At 59.3% G+C, this 19,316-nt stretch overlaps 1 protein-coding gene across 1 annotated transcript in view; it reads right to left on the bottom strand.

Annotated features, from left to right (window-relative positions):
* The window catches only part of OSBP2 (oxysterol binding protein 2), a 51,662-nt gene that overhangs the window by 14,086 nt on the left and 18,260 nt on the right, over positions 1–19,316 (bottom strand). The window contains exon 3 of the mRNA XM_054392608.1: positions 6,073–6,323. Coding sequence (XP_054248583.1) covers positions 6,073–6,323 — 251 coding nt within the window. The remainder of the gene's footprint in view (positions 1–6,072; positions 6,324–19,316) is intronic.

Below are 19,316 nucleotides of genomic sequence, written 5' to 3'. Positions count from 1 at the left end.
TGAGCCACCTGGGCACACCCTGGCTGATCTTCAGCCTCTTGGCAGCCAGCACTCCCAGCTCATTTCCCACCCATCCTCATCATCATCCTGGGACCACACTTTGTGTCCTCAGAGGCAGAACCCCAGAAGACATTAACCCAGTGCCCCTCTGCTGTCTGCCCTCCCCAGCCTCCCTTCCTGCCCCATGGTGCCAACAAGCAGCAGGCTTGGCAGCTGCCAGAGGAGCAGAGGGGCTTGTGGCAGGACTCAGCTGTGTGGCAGAGCAGGGATGGGACAGTGCTGACAGTGCAGCCCCCAGCTCAGCCCTCCCACACCCAGCCCCTGCTGAGCCAGCAGCCCCCTGGGCACAAAGGCTGCAACCTCCACTCTGAAGCTGCGATGGGAATGTGGCCAAGCAGCAGGAGGGCAGAGCTGGCACAGGCATCCTGGTGCTGGTGCAGACCTGAACCCATCCTACAGCCATGGCAGCACTGAGTGCTTTGGCTGGGAAGGGACCTTTCGGGCTCATCCAGTCCAACCCTCCTGCACCCAGCAGGGACAGCTGCAGCTACAGCAGGTTGAGCACAGCCCCAAACAACCTCACATGGAATGCTGACAGCCATGGGGCAGCTCCCACCTCTCTGGGCAGCCTGGGCCAGGCTCTCACCACCCTCAGCATCAAACATTTCTCTCTTCTCTCCACTCTCAATCTCCCTCTGAGTTCAAACCATCTTCCCCTGTCCTGTTCCAACAGGCTCTGCTCAAAACTCTGCCCCCAGCTTTCTGCTTAACCCTTTCAGCACTGAAAGGCACCAGAAGGTCTCCCTGGAGCCTTCTCTTCTTCAGGCTCCACCACCCTCTTGTCACATGACACTCTGAGAAGAGCCAAATTTACGGAGTCTGAAGCCTCCTGGGCTTGGGACAATGAGGAGGAGGAGAGGAAGAGGTGAGAAGCCCCAAGGCATGGTGAGGATACACATGAGAGGTCTGAGCACCCACACCTGTGGTATCACCTGGCTGGAAGGGCTCAGCAACAATGGGAGGTGGTGATGATGATGGGAGCTGAAGGAAGGTCCTGCCTGGATAGCTCTGCTCAGAGATGCTCTCACTCCAAATCAAAGCCATAAAGGATACACCAGACAAGAAGCTGCAGCAGCAGCTCCCAAAGCAGGAGCTAGGCTCCCCCTCTCCAACCTTCTGGGCCCCCCAGCTTCTCTCTGGCAGCTGTCCAGGCAGGGGCAGGCCCCAGGGCGACTCCCACCACCCTCCACCACCTTCCCCAGGGAACAGCCAAGTCCCCACCAAGTTCTTTACCTGGGGACGCAGCACATCCGCAGCAGCCAGCACCGGGACACGCAGAGCCCTGGCTGCAGCCTGCTGCTCCTGGCAGGATTAGGCTTGGCTTGCAGATTTAATCGCGGGGCTGTGGCTCTTCTGGGTCGCTGACATGGTTCTCCCCGGGCCAATTAACGGCCGCCGTTAGCGCTGCTAATTAACGCAGCAAGCTCCTCCCGCACTGTCAGCGCCGCCGGAGCTACCCCGGGGAAGGTCCCTGCCCCACCGCCGGCGTTCGACTCCCGTAGTAGGGAGCAGAGCATCTGCCTGGGGCTGCTGAGGGCAATCCCTGCTGCTCAGGAAGCAAATCCAGGGGTGGAAGCTGCAGCTCGCTCGCTGCAGAGCCACAATTAACCCTAAGCTCTAAGGGTGCAGGGAGCAGAGAGCTGCTCCAGCTCCAGTGGCTGTGCTGGGCTGAAAAGTGCCTGGAGGGCTCCAGGAGAGCTGGGGAGGGACTTGTGACAAGGGCTGGGAGTGACAGGATGAAGGGCAATGGATTCATAGATTCACAGAATGGGTTGGAGGGGACCTCAAAGCTCATCCACTGCCAACTCCCTGCCATGGGCAGGGACACCTCCACCAGCCCAGGTTGCTCAAGGCCTCATCCAGCCTGGCCTTGAACACCTCCAGGGAGGAGGCAGCCACAGCCTCCCTGGGCAGCCTGTGCCAGTGTCTCCCCACCCTCACTCTAAAGAACTTCTTCCTCATCTCCAGTCTCAATCTGCCCTACTCAAGCTTCAATGCATTGCCTCTCATCCTGTCACTCCCAGCCCTTGCCACAGCTCATTCTGGCTGCCCAGGACCCCAGGGCAGTCTGCAGTGCCCTCCTGGCACCCTGCAGGTCTCCAAATAATCCAACTGAGCAGCTCTAACCCTCAGCTCCAGCACCCTGCCCCTCCACAACCCCATCTGTGGTGCCCACCAGCACACACCTCCCCTGAGCAGATGCCACTCAGCATCTCCAAGAGCCAAGCATGGCCACAGGGACAGGTTGGCTGCTCCTTGAGGCACCAGGGCATGGAAGCCAGCCCATAACTGCTTCTGGGGCAGAGCATGGCCCTAAAGGGCTCCCTGGAGAGAAATGCTGCTAGGCTGGAGGCTGCAGCCTCTGGTGTGCTGCGGAGCATCTTGGAGAGGCTTAAAGGAGCAGCCCAGGGCTGCCTTCCCCAGAGGAGGAGCAGCACATGGCTGCTATCGATCTCAGTGCCAGTTCAAGCTCTGAGTTTTGCACATTCACCTCCTCCCTGCAGGTTCAGAGGGGGGAAGAATGCTCCTGGCTGCTATCTCACTCCAGAGGGCTCTGTTCCCATGGGAAAGGGAAGCCCACAGGGGGAAGTCAGTCTGTCCCGAAGCAGGGGCTGGCACCCTCTGTGTGATGGGCACAGTGGCCTCTTGAAGAGCCAGAGATGGAGTCCTTCAGGACTCCTGCTGCAGGCCAGGGCTCCCAGGGCTGCCTGCCCACTCAGCATCTCCAGCACAGCCTCACACCCTGCCCTGGCTTCTCTACCACTCTCCCTGTTGGCACTGCACCAGCCCAGCTGAGCCTTCCTCCAACTCTGCTCCTCAGAATCCAAGAATCACAGAATGGATTGGGTTGGAAGGGACCTTGAAGGTCATCCAGTTCCAAGCCCCCTGCTATGGGCAGGGACACCTCTCACCAGCCCAGGTTGCTCAAAGCCTCATCCAGTCTGGCCTTGAATGCCTCCAGAGATGAGATGTCCACAACTTCTCTGGGCAACCCTTTACAGTGTCTCACCACCCTCATGACAAAGAAATTCTCAGTGGTAAAGAAACCTTGAGGGAAGACACAAATGAACCCAGGAGTGATGCATGCCCAGGCCCAGCCCTGCTGCTCTCCACGCTCCCTGCCTTGGGGAAGCACAGAGCCAGCGGGAAGAGGCTACTGTGGTGCACTCACTCGCAGCCTGGCCGCCGCCCAGCCTGGCTGTAGCCAGCCGCAGCACCATTCCCACAGCCCTGCAGGCGCTTCCTGAGGCCCAAGCTGGCTCCCTCAGCACGGCCACACAGCCCTGCTGCTGAGTGATGAGGCAGGAGCTCTCCCTGCTCTCTGCAAGAGGTCAGCCCAGCACTCCTGTCTCTATGGATGGAGCATCCATCCATAGAGCATCCAGCCCTGGGGCATCCATCCATAGAGCATCCAGCCCTGGGGCATCCATCCTGGAGCATCCATCCATAGAGCATCCATCCAGAGAGCATCCAGCCCTGGGGCATCCATCCAGAGAGCATCCAGCCCTGGGGCATCCATCCAGAGAGCATCCAGCCCTGGGGCATCCATCCAGAGAGCATCCAGCCCTGGGCATCCATCCAGAGAGCATCCAGCCCTGGGGCATCTATTCCAGGGCATCCATACCTGGAGCATCCATTACTGGAGCATCCATCCTGGAGCACTCATCCCTGGAGCATCCACCCACAGAGCCCTGGAGCAGGCTGCCCAGAGAGGTTGTGGAGTCTCCTTCTCTGGAGCCTTTCCAGCCCTGTCTGGATGTGTTCCTGTGTGACCTGTGCTGGACTCTATGGCCCTGCTCTGGCAGGGGGTTGGACTTGATGATCTCCAGAGGTCCTTCCAAACCCTCACATCCTGTGCTCCTGTGAAAGGGTCACTGCTTTGTGGGGTCAGTGTGGCCTCTGCCCACCTCTCCACCACCTCTTCCTGAAATGCCAGCCTGTTCAGCCAGCTGGCAGGGGCACAGCCAGCCCCCAGAGCTGTCACTCTGCTCACTCCCAGCTCCTTCCACACTATAGCCTCTCCCTTTTCAGAGACCATCTCCAGACTGAGCCAGAAGCTGAAGCACAAAAGGATGCTGTTAAAAACAGGTCTCTGATGTCCACCCAGAGCCACCCCTGCTCCCTCCCTGCTCAGTGTTGTGGCCAAGCCATGCTGCTGCTGCTTTTCACCCTGCACAGTATTTTTCATGCCATCTCCCACCCACCAGACAGCCTCACTCAAGCTTTTACCACATCACAACCACCACAACCTCCTCCCTCTCCAGCCTGGGCCCAGCAAATAATTGCTCTGCTCATCCCTTCCCAAAAGGCTGCTGGAGAAATCAGAGAACCACAGCATGGTAGGGGGTGGAAGGGGCCTCCAGACAGCATCCAGCCTAACCCCCTGCCAGAGCAGGGGCACGCAGGGCAGGGCACACAGGAACACATCCAGGGGGGCTGGAAAGGCTCCAGAGCAGGAGACTCCACAACCTCTCTGGGCAGCCTGCTCCAGGCCTCCAGCACCCTCACACCAAACAACTTTCCCCTCATGCTCAGGAGGAACCTCCTGGGTCCCAGCTCATCCCTGTGGTTCCTTGTCCTGTCCCTGGGTACCACTCACCAGAGCCTGGCACCTTCCTCCTGACCCCCACCCCTCAGCTATTGATAGACATTGCTCAGGTCCCCTCTCAGCCTTCTCCTCTCCAGACTCAACAGCCCCAGGGCTCTCAGCCTTCCTCCACAGCAGAGCTGTTCCAGTCCCTTCAACATCCTCACACTCTGTTGGACTCTCTCCAGCAGGTCTCTGTCTCTCTGGAACTGGAGAGCCCCAGAAGTATTGGATACAGCACTCCAGGAGTGGTCTCAGCAGGGCAGAGCCCAGCAATTCCCAGCTGTGCCCAGCAGTTCCCTGCCCACACCCCATCACCACTCATGCCATGCTGCCACCCTGCTCCAAAACCTCCCCTTGAGCTCTCTAGGGGCAGAGCTCTGCATGAGCACCCCAGAGCTGCTCCATAACACCAGACACCACCTCAGGAAGCCCTTTGCCCACCACAGCTACAACCCCCTGCGAGCAGGGGCGGGGAGGGGGCTGTGCCTGGGGGGGTGCTGGGAGTGTAGAGCTCCCCAGTGCCCTCCAGCCCTGCTCTGGGCTCTGAGGATGCTTCCCAAGCTCACATAAAGCAACAGAAGACCTCCTTTGGCTGAGGGCTGGGACAGCACTGCTCCATTCACAATTGCCCCAGCTCTGCCTTCATCTGTTATTCCAGCTCTGCTGGGCTTTTGCATTTATTTCCCCCCCCTCCTCCTCCCCGCCACCTTCCTTGAAATATTTTACTCAGTTTTGTTCTCCTTTCCCCTGCCCAGATCTCCCTGTGGGAAGTATGACTCCTCAGGAAGGGCTGTCTCACTGCCATGGAGACAGCAGAAGCTGTCCAAAGAACAGGCAAAAAGCAGCACAGAAAGCAGCACAAGGCAGGGAGCAGTCCCAGCACCAACCTCTAGCTCCCTGGGCTGGGAGAGCACAGCCAGCAGCAGGCAGTGCTGGGACCTCAAGGGGGTTAAATCCCCAGCTCGTGTCAGATGAGAGCAGCTTCATGGAAGTCAAAGAGGATGAGAGCCATGGGGGAGACGTGGGTCTGAACCTGCAGCAGCCACGGGCTTCAGATTGCTGTGCCAGCCAGAAAGTCACCCCCTAGAAAAGCCCAACACTCCCTCCACCCCCCTGCACCCCAACCCTCAGCCTTTGCCCCCTTTCCATCCAACACGTCCCATGTGGGAGCAGCCTCCCCGGAAGGCACTGCTGCAATGATGGTGTCAGCCCCGCCTCGGGGCTTACCCACGCGCCCGCCCCGCTCCCTGAGCTGCCCCTTCCCAACTTCCCAGCCCCTCACGGCAGCAGGCAGCCGGCAGCGAGCCCCCGGCCGCGCTTCGCACCAGCGCCCGGCTCCGGCTGCACGGGGAGCAACGGGGCCGTGCCGGAGGGAAGGAGGGAGAGGAGGAGGCAGAGGAGAGGGGGCTGCGGGCACTCACGTTGATCATAGCATTGGAGGTGATGCGGAAGAGCGTGGCGCGCTCCGTCACCGCCTTGATCTTCTCGCCGCTCTCCGCCGGCAGCCGCAGGCTCTCCAGCTCGCTGAGGGAGCGCTGCAGGGCGGCGCCGTGCTTGGCGATCAGCTCATTGCAGGTGCTCAGGTCCTCCAGCTTCCCCGAGAGGCTCTTCAGCGTGCCCTGCAGCTCGCCCTTGTCCGACTGCGAGGCAGGCTCCTCGTCGCCAGAGTCATCTGCCGGGGGAGGGATGGAGGGAGAACGGTTTCCATGGCTACCCCCTGCCCGCCCGGCAGCGCAGTGGGCACGGGGACCTCCTGCCTGCCAGCAGCTCCAGGCGTCGGTGTCACCGTGTGTCACCCCCCCAGCCCAGGACCAAAGCCTGGCGGTGGGCCGAGAAGCGACCCCCGGCCCAAGGATGCACCTGAAGGGTCCCTGCGGCTGTCGCTGGGACAGGGCTCAAGGGTGGTGAGGCTAAGTGGCACTGGGAGCAAGGGGGGGCACAGGTCAAAGCTCTGCCCTCCACAGCAGGCACCGTGTCAAGGTGCCCTGCACCTGGGCTCTGCTAAAGGCAGAAGAAAGTATTTCACCCAAGGGAAAGGCCACAAAGCTACAGGGAGAGCAACAGCCTTTACCCAAAACCATCATCACATCTTCAGGGGGCAGAAAACTCCACACTCAGCAGCTCAGGTACAGCAGAAAAGGCTATTCCTGCAGCTCCAGGACACTTGGGTGACTTAAACCCAGAGATTCAACCCAAAAAAGCCAGCAGCAAGTGTGAGGCAGCATTTCTCCAGCTCCTCCCAGCACTGCCCTGGGGAAGGTGGAACAGCCCCGACAGAGCAAGTACTGAAAGGGACAGCAGAGCAGCTCCTGCCTCATCTTGATGCCCAAGGTTCAGCCAAGGTCCCTCTGGGGACACTCAGACCCCACGAAGGCAGCAGAGCAGGGAGCAGCCCCTTGCCACTTCCTCTCCCTCAAGCAGCTGCTTTGGGATTAAAGAGATGGGAGCAGCAAAACCTGTCCCCAGCATGCCTGCCAGGACTGGGGGAGCTTGGAGAGGGGAAAGAGAGACACAGCACAAGAGAGACATGGACCTGCTGGAGAGGGTCCAGAGGTCACAAAGATGATCAGGGGGCTGGAGAACCTCTGCTATGGGGACAGGCTGAGAGAGTTGGAGCTGCTCAGCCTGGAGAAGGCTTCAGGGAGACCTCAGAGCTGCATTGCCATATCCTGGAGGGGACCTCCAGGAAGGCTGGGAAGGGAGCTACAGAGAGCAATGAGGTCTCCCCTCAGCCTCCTCTTCTCCAGGCTGAACACCTCCACTTCCCTCAGCTGCTCCTCCCTAGTCCTGTTCTCCAGGCCCTTCCCCAGCTTTGTTGCCCTTCTCTGGATCTGCTCCAGCCCCTCAGTGTCCTTCTTGCAGTGAGGGACCCAAACCTGACCCCAGCATTTAAGGTGTGTCCTCACCAGTGCCCAGTCGAGGGGCACAATCCCTGCCCCACTCCTGGCAGAACCCAACCACAGCAGCTCAGCTTTTGTTGCAGACCCAAGTCAGGTATCTCCCACCACTAATGACATCAGAAAGCACCCCCAGCTCTGTGGGACTCAAGGAGAAAAGCCAAGTCTGCAGTTTCTGTGCTGGCAGACAGCAACAATTCCTGGAGATCATTGGAGCTGCTCACAGAGACTGCCAGAACTGTGCCAAGCTGGGGGAAGCATCTCCCCACCTGGACCTGGGGCAGCATTTAACCCCCAGATCCCTCCCTGCATTTCCTCCCAGGACCAAACAAATGGCCAGCAGGGCTGGGGAGGTCCTGCTGCCCCTCTGCCCTGCCCTGCTGAGACCCCCCCTGCAGTACTGTGTCCAGTTCTGAGCACCCCAGTTCCAGAGAGACAGAGACCTGCTGGGGGGAGTCCAACAGAGACTGTGAAGATGATGAAGGGACTGGAACAGCTCTGCTGTGGAGGAAGGCTGAGAGCCCTGGGGCTGTTGAGTCTGGAGAGGAGAAGGCTGAGAGGGGACCTGAGCAATGTCTATCAATAGCTGAGGGGTGGGGGTCAGGATGAAGGTGCCAAGCTCTGGTGGGTGGTGCCCAGGGACAGGACAAGGAACCACAGGAATGAGCTGGGACCCAGGAGGTTCCTCCTGAGCATGAGGGGAAAGTTGTTTGGTGTGAGGGTGCTGGAGGCCTGGAGCAGGCTGCCCAGAGAGGTTGTGGAGTCTCCTGCTCTGGAGCCTTTCCAGCCCCCCTGGATGTGTTACTGTGTGCCCTGCCCTGCATGCCCCTGCTCTGGCAGGGGGTTAGGCTGGATGCTGTCTGGAGGCCCCTTCCACCCCCTACCATGCTGTGGTTCTCTGATTTCTCCAGGGCAGAGCCATGGGGCTGTCTGAGCTCCTGGCTCCTGGGGGTGCTCTGTTTCCCAGAGCAAAGCCTGGACAGCTGCAGCCTCAGGCTGGGGACCTTTGCCCATCGTTAGAGGAGGCCACAGCCAGCAGGGTGTGGGATGGGCTCCATCCTTTCCTGGCTGTGTGATGATCCCTGCCCAGCTGGAGGCAGCAGCAGGGACACACTGTGGCCCATTTTTTTTATAGCAGAATTACATAAAGGCCTCAAAGCCCAGGGAAAAAAAAAAAGGGGGGTTGGGAAGGGAGCTGGGTCAGCCCACACCAGTTGTGGTGCTGCTGGTTCAGGCTAAGAGCTGAACATCCCTCACCACCTCCCGGCTGCCCCACAGCTGCTCTCATGGCCATGGGGGGTGGGCAGCAGGATGGAAACCTCAGCACACCGCCCTCCATCCCCAGCACCCCCATTCCCCTAACCCTGCCTCTGAACCTGCAGCCCCAGACAAGAGGAGACCTGGCCAAGGTCATGCTTCTGTGGCTCAGGGTGAAAAAGAAATCCCTGAAGCTCCAACCAAAGCAGAGGAAGAAGGAAACAAAGGGAAAAAACACAAGGGAAACACAAAGCAAACCAGAGCGAGCCAAGGGCAACACAAAGCTCCCCAGCAGGAGGCCAAGCACTGACACTGCCTCTGAGGATGAGGTTGTGATCCACAGCCAAGGCTGAAACACCTCCCACTGCTGAAATCCCTAACCCAGCAGGAGGGGGGGTGTTGGAAGGGAGCTCTGGAGCTCACCCAGTCCAAGCCCTGCTCCAGCAGGGCACCCACAGCAGCTTGCCCAGGAGCACAATGCCCAGGGGGGGTTGGAAGCTCTCCACACAAGGACACTCCACAACCTCTCTGGGCAGCCTGCTCCAGGCCCCCAGCACTCTCACAACAAACAACTTTCTCCTCCTCCTGCTCAGATGGAACCTTCTGGTTCCAGTTTGTGCCCCTTGCCCCTTGGCCTGTCCCTGGGCACCACTGAGCAGAGCCTGGCCCCAGCCTCTTGCCCCCCACAGCTCCTTCAGCTCTTGCTGAGCATTGCTCAGCTCCCCTCTGGGGCTGCTCTTCTCCAGGCTCTCAGCCCCAGGGCTCTCAGCCTTTGCTCCTCACAGAGCTGCTCCAGGTCCCTTAGCATCTTCCCAGCCTCCCCTGGACTCTCTCCAGCAGTTCCCTGTCTCTCCTGAACTGGGCAGCCCAGAACCCCCTGCACACCCCCCCCAGCCGAGCCCCCTGGCTCCCCATCCCACTCTTTGCTTGGACTTGCAGAGCACCTCTGTTGTGAGCTGTGTTTGTGGGGCACTGGCATGAAGCAGTTGCCATAGGAACAGCCTCATGGTAAACTGGGGAGATTATTTTTGGAGCTGTGCTGCTCTTTAATCTGTGTCAAACAGCTCGGCAGCCACCAGCCCCTAAGCCTCTTGGGGCTTGCTCCTCAGCATGCAGAGCAGCGCCAACCCTCAGCACCCAGAGCAGCCTCTCACAGGGAGGCCACCGAGGCAGAAGCTCCCTCAGTGCCTCCCTCCTCTGCCTCTGAAGCTTCCCTCAGTTACACATTTCCCCTTGCTGCCAGCCTCTCCCAAGCTGGAGGGAAAGCTGCAGGCTGGAGGCACAGCGCAGGCACTGGTGGCACACCAGGGCTTGGCCCTGCAGCTCCTGGGCACACTCAGGGGCATGGTGGCCACCCAGGCACAGCCATGCAGCCCTAAACCCACCCCTAAACCAGGCCATGCAGCACACCCCCCCCTGAACCATAAGGGGAGACCCAGAGCCATCCCAGGGTGCTGCTGCTCATGGCCAGACTGCCCCTGGATGAGCTGAGCTGGGGAGGGCATCACAGAGTCATAGAGTAGGGGTGGGAAGGGACCTCTGGGCACCATCCAGTCCAACCTGGCAGGGGCCCCCAGGGCAGGGCACACAGGACCACATCCTGGGGGGGTTGGAAAGGCTTCAGAGGTGACTCCACAACCTCTCTGAGCTCTACCATTCAGCCTTCCACAGCAGCCCAGCACACAGCTGATCCCCAAACAACCAAGCCTCAGGATGCTGAAGGGATCCTGCAGGAAGGCTGCAGAGAGACTTTTGCTGAGGGGGGTCTAGCACCAGGCCAAGGGGGAATGGTTTGAAGCTGATGCAGAGCAGGGTTAGAGTGGAGCTGAGGAAGAAGTTCTTGAGTGTGAGGGTGGTGAGACTCTGGCACAGGCTGCCCAGGGAGGCTGTGGCTGCCTCCTGCCTGGGGGTGTTCAAGGCCAGGCTGGATGAGGCCTGGAGCAGCCCAAGTCTACCTGAGAGCTGTACCTGCAGGCAGGGAGGTTGCAGCAGATGCTCTCTGAGGTCCCTTCCATTCTGAGCCACTCTCTCCAAGCTCAGTCCCTGTTTCTCCAGCACTCCCCCACTCCCAGGAGGATTCACAGAGCAAGACTCAGGCTGCTTGCAGCCCTTTGTGAGCAGAATTCTTGTTGGGGGCACTTCACTGCCTGCTGAAGCTGAGTTACATAAAGCACTGAGCCTCTGTGTGTGCAGCTCTCCTGTGCCTCTCCTGTCCTTATGTCACCCAGCCAGAGAAGCAGCTCCACAGGAAAACCAAAGAGGCCAATCTGGATTTGAGGGGAGAAAAAAAAAACTTTTTTCTTTTTTTTTTTTGGTCATCTGAAGCCAGTAAATCCTCAATTGCTTGAATTTTGAGTTGACCTATTCACAGTTCTCCTTTCCATGCCTTTTTTTTTTCTGGCAGAAGGAAATTCCATTTAGCTGAAATAAGTCATTGGGAAAAGATGCTGGAGGGCAGGATGGGGCTGGGCTGGGCTGGGAGGGCTGGGCAGGGATCACATCAAGCAGAGGCTGACACTCAGGCCCTGCTCTGCAGAGACACCTTCACAGCACACAGTGAAAACAAGACAGGACCAGAGCCTGCAAGGCTCCATTTACACTGAACCACCAAAGCCCAGCAGGGTGAGGGTGGAAGGGAGCTCTGGAGCTCACCCAGTCCAAGCCCTGCTCCAGCAGGGCACCCACAGCAGCTTGCCCAGGAGCACAATGCCCAGGGGGGGTTGGAAGCTCTCCACACAAGGACACTCCACAACCTCTCTGGGCAGCCTGCTCCAGACCTCCAGCACCCTCACACCAAACAACTTTCCCCTCATGCTCAGGAGGAACCTCCTGGGTCCCAGCTCATCCCTGTGGTTCCTTATCCTGTCCCTGGGCACCACCCACCAGAGCCTGGCACCTTCCTCCTGACCCCCACCCCTCAGCTATTGATAGGCATTGCTCAGGTCCCCTCTCAGCCTTCTCCTCTCCAGACTCAACAGCCCCAGGGCTCTCAGCCTTCCTCCACAGCAGAGCTGTTCCAGGCCCTTCATCATCCTCACAGCCTCTGTTGGACTTTCCCCAGCAGGCCTCTGTTTCTCTGGAACTGGAGACCCCAGAACTGGACACAGTACTGCAGGGGTTGTCTCAGCAGGGCAGGGGGGCAGCAGGAGACCCTCCCTGGCCCTTTCAACACAAAAGGTGTCTGCATGAACAGCAGGACCTCCCTAGGGAGATGTTTTGCCTCATCACAAGATCCAGTCCAGACAAACACAGCACAACTGGTCACAGGAACACTGCAAGGAGGGATTTCTGCCCCAGCCCAGCACAGATTCAAGCAGAGTCACCTGCCCTGCACAGGAGAGCTCTGCTGCATGCCCAGCACTGAGCTGTCCTGGGACCGCCAATAGGAAACACATAGAACAACCTGGGGGACAACAGCAGATGGGAGATGACATTGAGCAGTTCCAGCTGCCCATCACTCAGCTGCTCCTGCAGCACAGCTCTGCCTCGCTCTGGGCCTCACACCACAGCCTGGGCAGGGGGACCAGAGAGTCACAAACTGTACTGGGCTGGAAAGAAGCCTCCAAGGGCATCTTTTCCAAGCCCCTGCAGGCAGCAGGGACACCTCCAGCCAGAGCAGGCTGCCCAGGGACACAGCAAGGCTGAGCTTGGATGTCTGCAGGGATGGAGCCTCAAGCACCTCCCTGGGCAGCCTGTGCCAGTGTCTCCCTACCCTCCCTGTGCAGAGCTTCCTCCTGCTGTCCAACCTAACCCTGCCCTGCTCCAGTTCCAAACCCTTGCCCCTGGGCCTATCCCCACAGCCCCTTCTGAACAGTCCCTGCCCAGCCTGCCTGGAGGTGCCCTGCAGATACTGCAGTGCAGCTCTAAGGTCTCCCTGGAGCCTTCTCTTCTGCAGGCTGCACAGCCCCAACTCTCCCAGCCTGTCCCCACAGCCCTCTGATCATCTTGGTGGCCTCCTCTAGACCCTCTCCAGCAGGTCCAGGTCTCTCTTGTGTCCCAGAGCTGGACACAGCCCTGCAGGTGAGGTCTCCCCAGAGCAGAGCAGAGGGGCAGGATCCCCTCTCTGCATCTCTGGCAATGGGCACTGGCAGCCCAGAAGGCCAAGGGCTGCCCTTGGCCTTCTGGGCTGCCAGTGCCCATTGCTGGCTCCTGTCCAGCTTCTCCCCCACCACAGCCACCCTGGGCTGGCAAAGCTGCCCCAAAATCCATCTGGGAGCAGGACACCCAACCCAGAGAGCTCTGCCCTCAGCCAGGGTCTCAGCAGAGCCAACATAGAAGGCAGCACAGAAATCCTCCCACTCCATCGCAGCTGCAAAGCAATTCAGCTTCCAGCTCCCCCAGTCTCTCTCAGGAACCACAAATCAACATCTCTGAAACCCAGCAGTGGGCCTGAGCAGCCTGCAGCAGGGACTCAGCCATCACCACTGCCTCCTGGGGGCACTAAAAGTGCTCCCAAAGATCAGAAGCCAACCCTCTCGGCGAATGCCAGCTGGGGCTGATCTCCTGAGCAAGCCAAAGGAGCCAGTGCCAGGCACTGCATAAACCTCAACCCAACCCCAGCAGCCCACCTGATGCCCAGGAGCCAAGATGCCATCCCACCATGCCAGCACCCCCCACGGGTCCACATGGAGCATCTTCCCTCCTTCCCTGCCTCCCAAGGCTCCTGTGCAGGGGTTAAACACCCTCCCCACCCTGGGGAGGCAGCTGGGCAGGCAGGGCAGTCTCTGCATCGCTCCTCATCCTGCCAGCTGTCCAGCGGGTGCAGTGCTGGCAGGGGAATGCCCGCTGGGCAGGCTGTTGGGGCAGGAGGGTGCCAGGAAGGCCACTAACAACCCCCCCCATGACCCACACGGAGCATCTTCCCTCTTTCCCTGCCTCCCAGGGCTCCTGTGCAGGGGCCAAACACCCTCCCCACCCTGGGCAGGCAGGGCAGCCCCTGCATCGCTCCTCACCGTGCCCGGCGAGCGCAGGGCTGGCAGGGGAGTGCCCGCTGGGCAGGCTGCGGGGGTAAAGGGTGCCAGGAGGGTGCCAGGAAGGCCACTAACCCTTGTGAAATTTATTCAGACAGGCGGCGCTGCAGAAGGAACGGAGGGGTCCTGGCTCCCAGCAGCCCTTCCCCTTCATCCCCACAGCGGAAGGCTCTGCCCTACATGGCTGCGAGCTTTAGGGTGGAGGAGGAAAGGCAAAAAGCAAACAAACAAAAAGAAAGGAAAACCAAACTAACAATAATAATAACAATAAGCAAAGCAAAAGCAAACGTCCTGCTCCGCAGCACTCCTCCCAGCGCTGCACTTACAGTTCCACACCGCCCAGAATAAATCCTGGCCACATGCTGGCAGCGAGCAGGGCACTCCGGCCCCCTGCTTCCCCCCAGCGACCACCCCCTTACCAGCATGCACCACGGAGCCAGCCTTAACCCCAGCCCTGCCGGGCACAGCCTTCCTCCTGCCCAAACGGCAGGCAGGGGGATGACAAAGGACCGCGCTGGGTCCTCCCCCGGGGATGCTTCGCTGCCGTCTGTTCAGCCCCAAAAGCCAAGGGGATGCTGCTTTGGGGGAGGGTAAGGGGGGGGGAGATGATATCTAGAGGCCTGTCCCTTTAAATGCTGCTGGAGGTTATTTTTAGGACATTGCTTAAAATGTACAGCAGAATTCTTTCCTTTATATCAGAAGCTCCATGAGAAATTTCACTCAAGCAGCCACGTTCCAACCACCCCAAACCAACCCCCACCCCGGCCAGCAGCTCAACAACAAACCCTGGGGGGGTTGATGACTGTGTCCCCCCCAGCAGCTGCTCCCTCACCCCCTCCCTGGTGGGACCCTTGGATTTTCCCAGCCTTTCCCAGCTCACTGGTCTCAGGGGGAAGGAGCAAGGGCTGGAGGGAGTGTGGCACCTGTCAGGGCTCCCTGAGAGAGCAGCAGCTGCAGCAGAGGGCTGCTGGCTGATGTGTGCCTGGGCACAGGCTGCTCCTCTCCAGGCTTTCAGCCCTCACAGAGATGCTCCAGGCCCCTCAGCAGCTTCCCAGTCTCCACTGGACTCTCTCCAGCAGTTCCCTGTCCCTCCTGACCTGAGGAGCCCAGAGCTGGCCCCAGGACTCCAGATGAGGCAGTGCAGAGGGGCAGGAGAACCTGCCTTGAGCTGCTGGCCACACTCTGCTGGATGCATCCCATTGGAGTGCTGGCAGTGCACAGGACACATTTTAGTCACTTTGCAGCTGCAGTCCTGCTTTGGGGTAGAAAGCAGAAGGTTGTCAAGGGGGAAATGCCCACAAGCAGCAGTTTTTAACTGGGAAGGAAGCTCTTGAGGAGGTTTAGCTCAGAGCAAGCACTTCCATTTCTCAGAGCAAACAACTAGAGCAAGCCAGGGTAACAGAATCACAGCAGGGGAGGGATTCAAAGGGACCTCCAGACAGCATCCAGCCTAACCCCTTGCCAGAGCAGGGGCACCCAGAACAGGGCACACAGGAACACATCCAGAGGGATTGGAAAGGCTCCAGAGCAGGAGACTTCACAACCTCTCTGGGCAGCCTGCTCCAGGCCTCCAGCACCCTCACACCAAACAACTTTCCCCTCATGCTCAGGAGGAACCTCCTGGGTCCCAGCTCATCCCTGTGGCTCCTTGTCCTGTCCTTGGGCACCACCCACCAGAGCCTGGCACCTTCCTCCTGACCCCCACCCCTCAGCTATTGATAGACATTGCTCAGGTCCCCTCTCAGCCTTCTCCTCTCCAGACTCAACAGCCCCAGGGCTCTCAGCCTTCCTCCACAGCAGAGCTGTTCCAGTCCCTTCATCATCCTCACAGCTTCTGCATCTATCCCATGCACTCCTCTTTTGCATAGCCCTACTCAAAGCTCCTGTGCACTCCTCCTCTTCCTCCTCTCCCTCCATCCCCTATGCACAGGCAGCTGCCTGCCCTGCCCCAGCACAGTGGGAGCATGGCAGAGGATCAGAGGAAAGTTCAGCTGCTCAGGTTTCAGAATGCCTATAAAGGAAGAACACAGAACCAGCTTCCCTTGGGAGGCATCTCCTTGAGCACATCAGGGCAGAGGAGCATTTTGAGAAGACAGCAGCACACAGTGCTGGGCTCCTGGTCAAATACTCACAGATTCATGGAAGGGATTGGATTGGGTTGGAAGGGACCTTAAAGATTCCAACCCCCTGCCATGGGCAGGGACACCTCCCACCAGCCCAGGCTGCCCAATGCCTCATCCAGCCTGGCCTTGAACACCTCCAGGGAGGGGGCAGCCACAGCCTCCCTGGGCAGCCTGTGCCAGTGTCTCCCCACCCTCACTGCCAAGAATTCCTTCCTGTCTTTTACAGTGGATGGTTCAGGAGCAGAGTTGGAGACAACAGAGCCTAAGCTCTGCCCTGTAGCCAAGATGTCATTCAATGCAGGACACCTTCAGCACCCCATCCAGCCTCCCAGCCTCTGAACCCTGCAGCAAACCCCATCACAACTCCAGCCAGCTACAGCTGGAGGTTTTTTTTTTCCCAGCTGAGACATTTCACCCTCTGGCTATCTGCAGGAACATAAGACATACAAGGGCACAGCAGTTTCAGAGCCATCCCACAGCCCCCTCAAGGCTGTGAAGATCCAAGCAGGGACATCCAGCAGCAAGGCAGCTTGTCCAAGGTCAGGCAGAAAGGTTGTCTCCAGAGAAACAGATGCCCTGAGGCCCAGCAGGAGCTCTGCCCAACAATTGGCTTTTTCTTGACGTTTTTCCCTTGCCCTCCTCTTGCTTTGTTGCACTGGGAAAGCTCTGCTGGAGTGGACAGCATACACCCAGAGGCTGCCCCTCGTTTGCCCCCAGCCCCCTGCGGAGTCTGCAAGCTACAGAGAACTCTTCTGCCAATGCCCAACCCACCCTCCAGATGGGAAGAGAGGCAAGAGCCAAACCAGCCTCACTGGAGAGCTGAGGAAGCTGCCCTCCATCATCAGCCTGAGAGCAGAGCTGCTCCTCAGGCACTGCAGGGCACAGCCTGGAGCACAGAATGGGCCCAGTTGGAATGGAGCAGGGACACCTCCACCAGCACAGGTTGCTCAAGGCCTCATCCAGCCTGGCCCTGAACACCTCCAGGGAGGGGGCAGCCACAGCCTCCCTGGGCAGCCTCTTCCAGGGTCTCACTGCCCTCACTGCAAAGAATTTCTTCCTCATCCCCAGTCTCAATCTGCCCTCCTCCAGCTTCAATCCATTGCCTCTCATCCTGTCACTCCCAGCCCTTACCAGAAGTCCCTCACCAGCTCTCCTGAAGCCTCCTTCAGGTACCAGAAGGTTGCTCTAAGGTCTCCCTGAAGCCTTCTGTTCTCCAGGCTGCACAGCCCCAACTCTCTCAAGCCTGTCCCTATAGGGGAGGTTCTCCAGCCCTCTGATCTTCTTGGTGGCCTCCTCTGAACCCACTCCAGCAGTTTTGGGGTCCCCACGGGTCCCAACATGCCGTGAGCAGCCTGCAGCACACCTGGGTCCAGGAGGAGCTGAAATGCTGGGGAGAGGAGGTGCAGCTCTTCCCCGGCAGCCCCACCAGAAGAGCTGATCCCCTGCCCCCACGGAGAGCCTCTGAGCAGGGTCTGGCTGCCAGAGCCCTCTCCTGTCAGCCACTCTTGGAGGGCAGTTGCAGAATCAGCTGAAGGCAATTAAAGACTTCCGGCGACCCCGACACAGAGCTCTCTGCTGGGACGTCCCTTCCGCAGGAGCGGAGGAGCCTCGGGGTCTGCCGAGTACCACCAGGAGCCAGGCTTCATGGAAGGAGAGCACCAGGAGAGGGCAACCTGCTCCTGCTGCATCCTCTGGGTTTGCAGTACGCAGCAAACCACCGCCAAGGGAACCTCAAGCGGCAGCCCTGAGGCACAGCACAGCAGAGCCATGGGCCGCTGGGGAATGAAGTCCCAGCAGAGCCCTCGGGAGGAAAGAAACCCAGGAGCAAGCTAAGGCCCTGCCTGGGCAGTTTCTCCCTCTCAGCCTCCCTGGGCAACCTGTGCCAGTGTCTCACCACCCTCTCTATCAAGAACTTCTTCCTCATCTCCAGTCTCAATTTGCCCTCCTACAACTTCAACCCATTGCCCTCATCCTGTCACTCCCAGCCCTTGCCAGAAGTACCTCCCCAGCTCTCCTGGAGCCTCCTTCAGGTACCAGAAGGTTGCTCTAAAGTCTCCCTGGAGCCTTCTTTTCCGCAGGCTGAGGACATCCAACTCTCCCAGCCTGGACCCAGCCAGGCAGAGCACCAAAGTCAGCAATGCACCACTCCTGGACAGCAAGGGACCATCCACACTGCCTCTGCCTTCTTTCAGTCCCAACAGCTACCCAGATGCCAGCTGAAGCTGACCTCAGCAGGTGCAGCACAGCAGGAATGACCTGGATCATCCCTTCCCCTCCTGCCACACACACAGCTGAGGGCAAGAGCTGAGGGCAGACTGCTGGAGGCCTGGAGCAGGCTTCCCAGAGAGGTTGTGAAGTCTCCTTCTCTGGAGAGCTTCCAACCCACCCTGGGCATTGTGCTCCTGGGCAAGCTGCTGTGGGTGTCCTGCTGGAACAGGGAGCTGTGATCTCCAGAGGTCCCTTCCAACCCCACCCTGCTGGGGCTCTCTGATCTCAGCAGCACTGCCAGTTGTATTTGCAGGGCAGCACCTCCTGGCACAGTCCCCAGCAGGCTGGCCAAACTCAGACTGCCAAGGATCACAAAGACAACGAGAGGAGCACAGCAGCCAAGGGCTGGCAGCCAGCACCTCTGCAGGCATGAGCTCCAGGAGCAGAGGGGAAGCCAAACCAGTGCACAAGATGATGGAGAAATATCCCAAGGAGGACAGGAAAAGGGAGGAAAAGCTGTTGTGAAGTGAGCTGGAAATAGCAGAGATCATTCGAGGGAGCAAGTAGCTGTCATCCAGGGCACCCAAGCAACAGTGAGGGGCATTGGTCCTGCAGGCTACCAGAGAGATTGTGGAGTCTCCTGCTCTGGAGCCTTTCCAGCTCCCCCCTGGATGTGTTCATGGGTGCCCTGCTCTGGCAGGGGATTGGGCTGGATGCTCTCTGGAGCTCCCTTCCAAGCCCTAACAGGTTCCAGGTGGATGAGGAGAGCAAACCTTCCCTCCTGCCATCCACCAGCACTCACTGATAGCCCTGCTCAGGGCCCATTACCAAAACAGTCCTGGGCAGAGGGGAAAGCAGAGCTCCTCCAGTTACAGGCAGGAGGGAACAGCAAAGTCCCCCTGCTCATTCCTGCTTTGGGCTTAGGTTTTGCTATTTCTTAAAAATAGAACTGAAAATCAGCCCTGTGAGAAAGCCTCTCAGGGCACAGCCACCCAGAAAGTCAGGAAGGGACTTTGGCAATGGGATGAAGCTGGAGGAGGGCAGATTGAGACTGGAGATGAGGAAGAAGTTCTTGATAGAGAGGGTGGTGAGACACTGGCACAGGCTGCCCAGGGAGCCTGTGGCTGTCCCCTCCCTGGAGGTGTTCAGGGCCAGGCTGAATGAAGCCTTGAGCTGCCTGGGCTGGTGGAGGTGTCCCTGCCCATGGCAG

Source organism: Indicator indicator, chromosome 26, assembly GCF_027791375.1.
Source record: "Indicator indicator isolate 239-I01 chromosome 26, UM_Iind_1.1, whole genome shotgun sequence".
In the NCBI taxonomy this organism is placed as follows: domain Eukaryota; kingdom Metazoa; phylum Chordata; class Aves; order Piciformes; family Indicatoridae; genus Indicator; species Indicator indicator.
The sequence above is the reverse complement of the archived record's forward strand: the minus strand, read 5'-3'. Positions and strand labels throughout refer to the sequence as shown.